Raw genomic sequence first — 12,694 nt, 5'->3', positions numbered from 1 at the left:
ATTGTTTCCAATTTATGAAACAAACCTAAGTTGGATGGTGTTTTTCTCCTTGTAATACAATTAGCTCACAATTTCCATACTTTGTTGTATATTGGTATCACCCAGATTTGTTAAAATATAGACATCTGGAACTGCATTTTCCTTCAAACCCATAACCAAAATTGCCACAAAGAACAGTCTTGATGAACTGCTCTAATAGAAAATTTCCCAAGACTCAGTAAGTCACTTTCCATACATCACAAGTCACCAGTATATTACACTTAATTGTTAACCTTAATTATTTCCCAAATAGATTACTTATATTTGTAAATTGCATGATCTTTTGAAATTGTGTACCTTTAAATCTATTAATACAAAGCAAGTGTTTCTATTTCCTTCTTAATCTTTGCACTTTTAGCTAAGCGGATAACTTTTGAAAGTATGAAGGCACCAAAAATATATTATGATAACCCCCTACCTGAGCAATTTATAGTTCACATAGTCATTTCTCTTTTCTGTAGCTAAAGAGAATTTGGGTAATTGAAGAATACTATTCAACTAATGGAATATTTTCTTACTAATGTGAGGTAAAATATATATCTCTCGTTCTATTTTTATGCAATTTATCATTCCTGTTTATTAAAAATAGTAGTTATATCCTGCTGTAGCCTAAAGACTATTGAGTTACAAAATAACTGCTTTTCCTATTTTTGAAGTATATAATGAAAGTGAAGGATTCCTTGGAAAAGCAAGTCAGTATCTTCCTTATTTGCACAGTTTTTTTAGAAATGATAATAATTCTTCCATCTTTCTTTTGGGTTAATGACTTTGCATCATTTTATGTGTGCGATTTGATGGCCCTTACCTGATTCCTAGTTAATTTTATATATGCTAGGGTGGTGAGCTATCCAACATGATAAGATGGAAGCTTCTAGAGAATCTAGTATTCTATATAATTTCAAAATTAGAGAAACAGTAAATTCTCTTTTAATGAAAAGCTTAAGGAAAAGCATGAAATTCTAGTTTTGACTAATTTCTCAAAAGTACAACTTCCTAATGGGCAGTCATAGAATTATTTGTAGTTTTTTTTTTTAAAGATTTTATTTATGTGAGAGAGAGAGAATGAGAGACAGAGAGCACGAGAGGGAAGAGGGTCAGAGGGAGAAGCAGACTCCCTGCCGAGCAGGGAGCCCGATGTGGGACTCGATCCCGGGACTCCAGGATCATGACCTGAGCTGAAGGCAGTCGCTTAACCAATTGAGCCACCCAGGTGCCCTAGAATTATTTGTAGTTTTAAAACCTTATATTTGTCATATATTTTAATATAAGTTTATAGGAAACATATTTATTTACTTAATCATTAGTCTGAACTACATAACAATGTATTCTGTTGGAACATAACAGAAATAGCAATTTATCTCATTATGGATATTTGAACACAGCTAATAATTCTGTACTTATTTTAGCAGCTGAAGATTTAAATCCAAATTTAAGATTTTTAAATACCTCTGCTTCTTTGAAATGTATGTATACGTTATTAGGTAGCTCTAATACAAAGTTTAGAAGTTGTCTTTTTTACAAATATTGCCAGCAAAAATGAGCATTTAACCTGAATGCTGCATAATATCAGGTCTACTTTATTATTTCATATAATAAATTTGAAAAGCAAATATTAAGTTTTCTACTTTAATAGGCTGGCCCATATTCATTACATTATAAAACAGATCTAGTATGAATCTCTATTGAATAAGAGATAGTGTGTGAAAAGCTGGCTTAGTTTTTACAGGTTTGTCATAAAATTGTTGCTCTATTAAATTCTCCTAGAATGTTCTTTCTATAAAAATTCATAAAGCATCCTATATTTTAATAGCTTTACATTTGCTCTGTTTCAAATTCTATGTTGAATTTTCCCTTTCAGAACTACCGAAGCAATTGCAAATACTATATGCAAAGCCTTTGTGATACTTTATTCTCTGGAATGTTTAATTAGTAAATGTGTATATCAAGAATTCATCTTCTGTCTTCACTCTCTACTGGAATTTTCAGTTTCCGTCCCTAATTCCAAAACCTCTCTGACTATATGGGTACTATCTATTTATTTTCTGTATGGCAAACATTCCTTTGTATTTTTAGGAGTGAATGCATAATGTAGAAGTCTCTAGAATTCAAATAAACAAATCACCCACTACACACTTTCTCGGTTCTATTTTGCTCTCTATCCTTTGTTCCAGCTACTTTCCAAAGTGTTCTAGCATTAGAGAGGACTCATTATGACATATCTTGCCATCTGCAATGGCTTCCCATTTAAGCTCTCAGATTTCTTTTGACCTCTGGAACACTGAGACTTCATACATGACCTGAGATGGCATCCAGTGTGAAAAAAAGCATAACCACATTGCATAGAAAAGATGGCTAGATAGCTGATAATTGGATTTGGGATTATGATTTATCTTTCAAATAAAAATCAGTGGTTGACATACCAAGAATATTGCTTTGCAACAAAACATCTGAGGCAGTGCCTTGCGGTATTTATCCTGATACACATTCACCAATAAAAGCTTAAAAGAGGTAAATAACTTAAAAGCATAGGGATATGTCTTCTGCATAGCAGTGTTTGAATATTTACATTTGGTATTCAACTCAAGTTTCTTGAAGCAACAGAATCCTACCTTTAGCATTTTACCTTGGCATTTATACCCCTCTTTATCTCTTTCCTGTGCAGATGTATGTTTTGTGAGGAGGCAAGAATAGGTATACATCTACAGGTTTTTGAATTGCAGGCTTTTGACTCTACAGACAAATGTTTCATCAAACCATGTCGTTATCTTCGTAGTTGGTAGAAGATGAATTGTGCAGTTTAAGTGGAAGCCTGAGAACAAGTTACTGAAATCTTGCCTGGCTGCAAAAGTGCATTCAGCAGTTGAAAAGCCCATATCTTTTTCTCATTTGAAAGAATGCATCTTAAGTAAACTAAAACACATTCTTCTACTTGCTATAGCAACATTGTTCACTGCATTAGGATGATAATCTTAGATTTTGTTGACTTTTGTGAACTATCTCAATAAGAATTTTGGCCTTTGAATATTAAAGTCCGGAGGCCCTATTATTTGAATCACACCATCATCCTGCATCAATATTCTCAAAAATTGACATTCCTATTCTAATTTAGCTTATTCATAGTTTTAATTTTTTCCTCAATTCAAAACAATTAATTTAAGCAGATAATATATCATAATTGACTTGAGATAATACAGCGTGAAGAAAAGCATAACCACATTTTATAAGAAAATAGCTAGACGACTGATAATTGAATCTGTAACTTTACGAATGCTGGCTTTTATTTCAAACATGGTATTTCCTCTGCTTTCAAAAGCTGGTTCTTAAATATTTTCAAGCATCCCAGCATACCAAGAAGACCTTTCTGATTTTAACACCCACCCAGTATGTTGAATCTTTAGAGTAATAATATCTGCATTCAGAAAATTAATTCAAATTTCAAGAAAGGAAGAGAAATAGTTCCAAAAAACAATGATTTGTTTTAATTTACTTTAACCCATGATAACTGAGAACTGCCAATTTGCAAGGCACTGTGTTAAGTGCTTCGGAAACATAAATAATACAAAAGGCACGGTTTCTACCTTTAGGATGTATATTATCTCAGAAGAAAAAATATGCACAAATAGTTGTTGCTTGTCATTTTACCTGGAAACTTCTGAGCTTTCCGGTATGGAAAATAACAGAATACAGTTTCTATAGAACAGGGAAAATTCTTTAGTGGCCACATATCACAGAATGATCTTCAAGATTTGTGACGCGAAGAAATGACCTTTTCTCTTACATGCACGTACATTTTATGTGCAATCCAAATAAACATAACTAATTTTTGAAAACTATTTTTATGATTTTGTAATTCCTGGTTTTTCTAATTGAGGTTACTATGGCCACATGTGAAGTTTATGCTCTTATACAAAGAAGCAGAGTTTGGGTGTGGAGAGAAACATCACCAAATGGGATTTCTACTCTTAAATTCTTTTAAGGTGGTTATTCCCAGTGCCGTGACCAGAGGCTGACCCCCGGGGTTGGGAGAGGGTGCTCATGGGAATTTGTGAATGACTGAGTGGAGGGAAGGCTATGTTGTACATATTCACATTCTCACACTGTGTCCAGGGAGCTCCTTTGCCACCTCCCCAGTGTCCTACAGCCACACCTGTGCATCCAAGCCCTAGCCCTGAGGTCAACCTTTCTTAGATTTCCTGTCTTCATTTCCTCTCTTGCCTTCTGACACCACTCCCCAACACCAGGAAAAAAGTGATAACCTGAGAGAAATCAGAGCAAATGTGTGGGGGGGTTAGGTGAGAAGTCTCACAAGAAAAAAAAAAAAAAATCTTCAGAGCTCCTTTTAACCCCCAGGCCACAGTGTGAGGAATAGTGGCCTTGACCTCTCCCTCACCAATTTAGAGTCTGGTCTCAAGACAGCTCTAAAATAAAAGAAATACTAGGAATAAAGGAAAGGCCGTGGTCCAGGGGGCACAGAGGGAGGTTAATGCTTGAATCAGCATTAATTTCTGCAGTGCTGGAGGTCATCAGTAATCCATTCTCTGGGGCTTGTGTTCAGCACAATTATCGTGCTATGCTAAGCACAGCAGATGACTCACACTCCTCTGAGAAAATGAGATGCTCAGAGAAAGAGAGGCCTGGAGATGTTTAAAGGAGATTTGTTTCTAACATGGCTTTAATTTGAAATCCTTTTCATTCTGAAGATGTGTGGATATTGAGATAGAGCAAATGAAAGCAGTGCATTCCTGTTACGGATTCAGCCGTGCATCTCACTTGTTTGAAAGACTTAATCAGCACACTCAGGAACAAGATGTGAGACATCTTGAGGCACTGCTTACTTGTCAGCTGCAAGATCAATAAAATGCAGACGCCATTCTTTGCCACGCTCCAGAGAATGAGTTTGCAGAGTGAGAAGGACTTCACTTTGAGACTGTTTTATTCACACGGACTTGGCAAAGGCAGGGACGTTGCTCTGGGGATGGCACCGGACTCCTGGCCCTAACTGGCCCAGCTGTTCTTGCTCAACCTGCCAGGTGACATTACCCACGCTCGGAGTTAGTCTGAACAGCAGGGCTCGGGTCAGAAGGCATTTGCTGGCCGCTCAGGCAATTCAGGCAAAGCCGTTATTTTAACCGACTATGTAAATGATGCCTAAGAGCCTCTGGTAATCGATGTTGATTGGACTCATTAATTTAGGATTATTGTTAAACCTGACAAAAGTAAGCACAATACTAAAGATGCATAAACACAAATCTAGCAACCGGGAAATATAGACTACCGTATTCTGCTGCCATCACTGGCCCTGATCAAATTGCCCCTGGGCCCACGTTAGGGATAATGGTGGACAGTTTTTAGAACTACCTGGTTGCCGTCTGGCAGAAAGCGCAGTAACTCACTCGACTATCGGTGCATTTTTTTCATTAGTAAAGAGGGGCTCTTCTTCACTCAGCATACAAATAATTTCCAAAGGAGGCCTCTATATCTGTACTCTTGAGAGAATAGGTGAAATTATTTTTTTTAATTTAAAATTGAATTGCACAGATAAAATGTTACAATATTACCTGTCATTTTTGCTGTTTATCTTTCATGTTTATTTTAAAGTTTTAGCTCCCTCTGTAAATATTTATTGTCTGCTAAGATCAAGGCTTACTGCTCGATGACATGACGGATATAATCCCTACCTGCAAAGGGGCTCCCTGTTTTGTGGGCCAACAGATGTACATACACAATTCATGGGAATGCGCTGTGGGGCAGGGAAGTTCTGGGTATGGCTTGAGCATAGAAGCAGGTTTTCACTTTTCAATCCTCTCCCTGCAGCCGGATCGATGTGGGTGTAGCCTAGTGGGGTCTGCATGGCAACAGCAGGTAGGGCAAAAGCAGGTCCTCCCAAGCATCCAGCAGCAAGAATAACATTTGATAAAATTTTAAGGGAGGATTTGATTCAACAGTGTTATTTGTGAGACATGGGAAATCCCAACTGAAGGGGCACCAGCTACGCTGTCTGGCAACTTTGAAGATACTGTTTCTCTCCTCTACCCACCATTTCATTATTACTAGCTCTGCGCAGCTTTCCTTCTGGATATTCTTTGAACTCTTCCTCTTTTTCATTCCTCTTTCAGACCTGCATCCTTTTGTACCTGCACAATTTTAGTAGCTTGCTATCTTGGCCATAATTTTTCCCCTCTTAAATCTACCCTCCACTGTACAGCAGGAATGATGGATACTAAATGAAAATATGACCATAGTTAGAATCCTTCAAAAACTCCCAGCACGTTCTCTCAGCAAGCTCTTCAGCAAAATAATCTAGGGTCTATTTCTTCACTTCATCTCTTGACCATCCCTGCCCCAACCCACCTTGGTCTAGGGGTACTGAACTTCCTCTACTTCCCCAACCATACCAAGCTGTTTCTTGCCTCTATGTCTTCCCTTCTTCACTTGCCTAGCTCCCCCTCTTTTCCTAGAAATTCTTCCCTGAAGAATTCCCAAGCTTGTTTATGATTCATTCTTCCTTTGTCCCATTGCATTCAGTGCATCCACCATCACAGCATCTGCCATAATATTAAAATGTGTTTTATTTCTGTGTGTGTCTCTCCCACCGGACTGAAAACTCCTTGAGGAAACCGGTGCACAATAGCCCAGCTTCTCACTCACTCAGAGATCAGATTTGGTGTCAGCGCTCAGAAAGGCCATCTCTGATCACCTGGCACACCTTCACTTGTTTCATTTGTCTTTTTTTTCTTTACTTATCACTCTTTGATAGTCCTTGTTTGTTCAGTTTTTGTTTACAGTTTTTCTCCCCACTAGAATATGAACTCTTTGAGAGCTGAGGCCTTTTCTGCCTTGTTCACCACTGCCTAGAAAAGTCCCTAGTATATAGTATGGCTTTAATAAATATGCATTTCTCAAAACCAAATTAAATGGGGAATTGATGGATGGATGGACACATAGTGAGAAGTCAATAAATTAGTTGGAACTGAATTAGCCTATCCCTATTAGATAAGCAGTATATAGGCCAAAATGGTAGCATGTTCATTTTTTAACACCTTGTGGGACACAGACCTCCACAAAACCTCGATATTTAATTCTGTGACTCACTGCCGTCAGCTGTCACCCATTGTTTTAATGTATCCCACTTTGAGAAAGATCTGTCATATCCTGAATGCCACTAGTGACATTCTACATGTTTCCTTCATGTTTATTTCTTATTCTCTCTCCTGGGATAAGTACACACCCCCCCATATAAAATAACAGCAGAAGAAAAAGGTCCAGAACCAACGTTTGAAGAATTACTGAACTCTTCACTCCCCTCAATTGATATTATTTTATTTGTGAGGCAGAGAATTGGCTTCAATTCCAGACTCATCTTTTACAAGTTTAACTGCCCTTCTCACCAGTTTCCTCATCGATGAAATAAGTGTGGTAACCTCTTTTTCGTGTAGTCTTATTTTGTTGATGTGAGAAAATACTTGTGAATGCTCTTTTCAGACTTCAGAATGCTCATCTAATATGTTGTTCATCAATTATTATTTCATATTTATCCCCTATTTGTTGATAGTGATGACAGCATATATCTCCATATTATCTGCCTTTTAAGCATCTTATTGTTCACTGCTTAAGGTCACTTAATCTTAGGTGTATAATCATTTGCATTCTGAATTGCAACTCCTTCATTAGTTTTTATAACTGTTGAATTTAATAGGACATTGGGGAAGTGGATAGCACAGGCAAAAGGAAATTGGATTTTGAACTTTTTATTATGATGACATCCATTTGATTGTATTCCAAATGATTAGTGAAGAAGAGCTGCTGTTGTGACAACTTGCAGTGTGACATGAAGAATAAGCCTTGGATTTGCTTATTAGTTTACTGTTCAGAAAAAAAAAAAAAAAAAACCCAATACCAACATGCATCACATATCACTTAAACTCTTTCTGTGTGCAAACCACCATGGGCACCTAAGGATGTAACACTGTGTAAGACCCAGAGCCTGCTCCAGAGAAGCAAAACATCCAGGATCACCTCGATATTATGCTCTCAAGAGAAACATGCAAGCGGCTGTACAGAACCAAGCTCATTCTTTTCTAACAATTTATAGTTACAGAGGAAGAGCACTTTTTACCTCGTATTACCTCAGAGCTGGTGAATTAGGGTGTCATCATAACCCCAATTTTTATTTTATTCTTTCAAATTTTTATTTATATTCTAATGAGTTAACATACAGGGCACTATTAGTTTCAAGAGTAGAATTCCCTGATTCATCACTTACATCCAACACCCAGTGCTCATCATAACAAGTGCCCTCCTGAATGTCCATCACCTCTCTAGCCCATCTTCCACCCACCTCCCTCTGTCAACCCTTAGTTTGTTCTCTATTGTTAAGAGTCTTTTATGGTTTGCTTTCCTCTCTCTCTCTCTCTCTCTCTTTTTTTTTCCTTTCCCCTATGTTCATCTGTTTTGTTTCTTAAATTCCGCATATGAGTGAAATCATTACGGTACTTGTCTTTCTCTGACTGACTTATTTCGCTTAGCATAATACACTCTAGCTGCATCCACGTCATTGCCAGTATAACCCCAATATTTAAAACGAGAAAAACTGGGGACCGCTAGCCAGGAAGGAAGTAAGCTGATACTTCCTTCATTCAAGATGCATGCTTCATTTAAGAACCCCACACATAATCATGTTTCCTCTGGTGGGCTTTACTGATTGGCAACATACAGCATGTAAGTGAATGTTGTAAAAATTTATTTTTTAAAAAAATGTGGGATTGAAGACTGAGAAAAGAAATACTAATAAATTTGACATCACAGCAATAAGATATCTCATGTAAAACTAGTTTGTAAGCTGTGAAACCCGATAAAAATACATGTCACTTTATATTTTTTGGATTATGTTTTGTTTCAATGAATGTGTAGTGAGGGCATAACAAAAATTGGAAGTCTTATGGCAGAGTAAAAATACACAAATACATGTTTTAATTGTTCATTTGTATTTGACTTACCTGATAATGCAACAGTTCCTGGCCCACTGTGTTTGCTGACATGTTAGTTAATAAGTGGAGGTTGGTAGGTTAAGAGTACCAATGAAGTAGACTTACTGAATAGTGTGGCTTGAGTTCTAATCTCTCTCTTTTAAAATGGTTACAGATTTGGTGAGAATGTCTAGTTCAGCATAAGGTCTTTAGAAGTAGACACCTAAATGGTATAGAGTTCTTTCTAAGGCTATCATGTAGTTTAATTAATACATTAAACTAAATTAAGTTAAATTAAACCTGGCTCTCTCTCTCTGCTGTTCTACTGACTGGCCTACAATAAATGATCTCTTTGCCTGCTGTATTTTCCCATCCAAACATTGCACAAATCAAGGACAAGCATGCTTAAGACTCCTTTAAAGGCAGTGTTCTTAAAAAGCCAGCCTCCTGTGGTTGTCTAAAATCAAAGTATCATCATGAAAGTGTCTTAGTGCTTTTATGAAGTCTGGAAAGATCTTGAAGTTTAAAATAGAAAGCAAAACAAGAATCCAAAGGCTCAACATCTGAGTTTTGGGGGTTAATTTTTTTTTTGAAATGTGAAAATCAGATGATTATCTATCCTAATACTGCAATTCTAAAAATGAATGGCTTCTTAATTTAATGACTTCAAAGTGATATAGTGCATCTTCCTAAAGGTAAATGATTTATCAGTTATCAATTACAGAGATGCAATTTTTGCTGTATTGATGCCATCTTTACTAACAAAGTCTGATTAAGATGATTACTTATCCACATATTTCCATCTGTTTTATAAAAAGCATTTCAAGATTTTAAAGCCTTGGAGAAATATTAGTAGGTAATGTGATTAGAGCTACTTATTCTCTGAGCATGGAATAGAAAAGAGAAACATGTTTATGCTTAATGAAAGAATGGTTACCAATGAGAAACATCTTTGGAACTTTTTAAAATACTATAATGCAACTGTAAAATTGTTTCTTTCATACTTCCATCCTCAATCTAAGTGTAAACATTTAATTACCAACAAATGTTGGGCTTCAATATTAATTAAAACCCAAAATATGCTTGGTGACAATCACTGATCAAGTTGACTTACATATATACTGACAATTCATAATGGCAGTGTGCTCCTCGCATATTTTTAGGAATTCTGATAAATTAGTATAGCATATTTTATAACAGGATTATCATATTATACAAATTGAATTTGACAAAAAGATGAGTATTAAATGTATAACTGAAATTAAGAAAACAAGGTATTACTTTTCATGTTATCATAATACTACTTATTCTGAATTTTCAAAACTGAATTTAAAAATAAATGTCGTTTATGGTGAAATTTTATGAAATAAGAAATTCAAATATATATAAAAATATATTTACTTTTTAGATACATTTGCCTTCATTTCTAATTTTAAAATCTAAATGCATTTGATATCTGAAAACATATTTGCATTATATTATGCCTTAATGTTAAGATTTAAAAATTTTATTAAGAAATTTTTCTTGTTTCCAAGTTGCAAATTTAAAGAAAATTTCTAAAAGAGAATTAAAATGTAAGTGCAAAATACCTATATGTATAATTATGAATTTTGAATTTAAAATATTAGAAATATAAATATTTTAATATCTTGATTTACTTATTAGTTGTACATAAGTTAAGTATAATGTCAGGGAGTTTACCTGTTTACTTTATAAAAATAATTTGTCTACATGTTTTCTATTACTCATAACATGTTACAAGTTATTATTATTAAATGTTGACAGATTTTCACTTTGCCCTTTTTGTTGGAAGCATACCTGCTGATGTTTATAAAAATTTAAGTTAAAAAAATTTATAGTAATGAGAAATGCTAAGTCAGTATAAAAATGATTTTGACACAAAACTCAGATGCAGGTTAGTCAAGAAATACTGGATTGAGGATATTTATTGAGGGTTTACAATTTACGAGGTATGCTAATTTCTGAAAACATAAAATATGAGATAGGCCCTTTAAGGGCATTGCACTCTTGTTGATGTGATCAACAGCCAACAGATGACAGTGCATATGCAGACTCGTAATCCAGAAGGGCAGTATCTGTTGAGGTTGCCGCACTCAAAGCAAAGGAAGAAGAGTGTCATGAAGAGAAAGAATTATTTTCTTCATGTGGAGGTCGATGACAGATCTGTAAAGTAGGTGTATGGAACAAATTAAATTTGTACAAATTAAGGCACGAAGGTACAAATTAAATTTATTTTAAAAATATCTCCTATCAAATCTAACAGGCACATTTTGAGAGTGATTTATTTCTGATACACTCACATCTTTTCCTGATTTCTTCCCAGAATGCTCAGGCCCATTGGGAATGGAAGGTGGAATCATATCAAATCAGCAAATCACAGCTTCCTCTACCCACCGAGCTCTTTTTGGACTCCAGAAGTGGTATCCCTACTATGCACGTCTCAATAAGAAGGGGCTTATAAATGCATGGACAGCTGCAGAAAATGACAGATGGCCATGGATTCAGGTAACACATGGGATGGGACAAGGTGACTGCCAAGGAATGACCAGAATCATTTCAGAAAGAATACAAGTCAGAGCCCAAAGTGTGACTTTTCTTCATGGTCAGAGGATAGGATGAGTTAGTTGAGTCCAATTTCGGTATAAAATCTGAAACTGGCATATATGTCCATTGACTGAAAAGTGCATTAAGAGGGTTAAAAATGTTGAAATTCTTGGGCTATAAATATTACTATTTTAAGGTACATGTCAAAGAAGGAGGTTTTTACATATGCCATGTGTTCATTAGTACTGTGTTAACATTTAACAGCAACTTCTGACACTTGAAGAAAGTAAAAATTGCATCTTTTCTTTCTCTGTCTTGGAATTGGTTTCACGTGCACAAAACATGTAAAGTATACAATAGATTATGAGAATCCCTAAAATGCCTTCTGCACCTTCTTTTAATAGCTGAGAGTGTTTCAGTTCATACTGTTTTATTTATTACCATCAGCCAGCTTTTTTTTTTTAAAACAGAAAGAGCATGATATACCAAGATAGTAAGTGATTTCCCTAAAATGCGATGGATGGTAGTAATACCAGAACCTTCTGTTTTATCCAGTTAAATGCTTTTTGATGACTTAGCTGAAGGGAGACAGTAAACTACATAATAAGAGGACAGAAAAGGTGATTAAACCATGATTTCTGGTAAAGATTATATCTGTGTTGAGAAGAGCACATTAATAACATCTAACAAGTCATCGATGTGTGTTGAAGAGAAGGAAAACCCAGTGTGCAATGCGTTTAGTGGAAGACATAATTAATTATCATGAAAAAGCCTTATGGGAGAATAGTTTTTTAGGTGGGCCATGGAAAATGGCTTTCAGTAGAGACTAAAAATCTATGGAACAGCATGATCAAAGAAATAGGTGAGAATCTGGGGAACATGATATAGAAAACCATGACTTGTGTATAGAGGAACATGTTCTAATTAAGTGTGAGTTAAGTATGTATGAAGACTCATACATACTAAAAGATTTGGGGCTTATTCCAGGGAACTATTACAGAATTTTGATTTAAATAGTTGAGCTATTTTGTTTACTATGTATTTTGAATTGGGGTAATTTTTAATGTGGAAATCCATGATTTGACATTATTAAGTGCAGTGTATAGGGATTGCTTTACAGGAAT

The 12,694-nt window shown here is 35.6% G+C and overlaps 1 protein-coding gene across 2 annotated transcripts in view; it reads left to right on the top strand.

Annotated features, from left to right (window-relative positions):
• EDIL3 (EGF like repeats and discoidin domains 3) overlaps positions 1–12,694 on the top strand; it is a 415,865-nt gene that overhangs the window by 271,925 nt on the left and 131,246 nt on the right. For both annotated transcript variants that reach the window (XM_027606749.2, XM_027606748.2), the window contains one exon: positions 11,350–11,531. In XM_027606749.2, the coding sequence (XP_027462550.1) occupies positions 11,350–11,531 (182 nt within the window). The remainder of the gene's footprint in view (positions 1–11,349; positions 11,532–12,694) is intronic.

This window comes from Zalophus californianus, chromosome 5 (assembly GCF_009762305.2).
Source record: "Zalophus californianus isolate mZalCal1 chromosome 5, mZalCal1.pri.v2, whole genome shotgun sequence".
NCBI classification, from domain to species: domain Eukaryota; kingdom Metazoa; phylum Chordata; class Mammalia; order Carnivora; family Otariidae; genus Zalophus; species Zalophus californianus.
The sequence above is the reverse complement of the archived record's forward strand: the minus strand, read 5'-3'. Positions and strand labels throughout refer to the sequence as shown.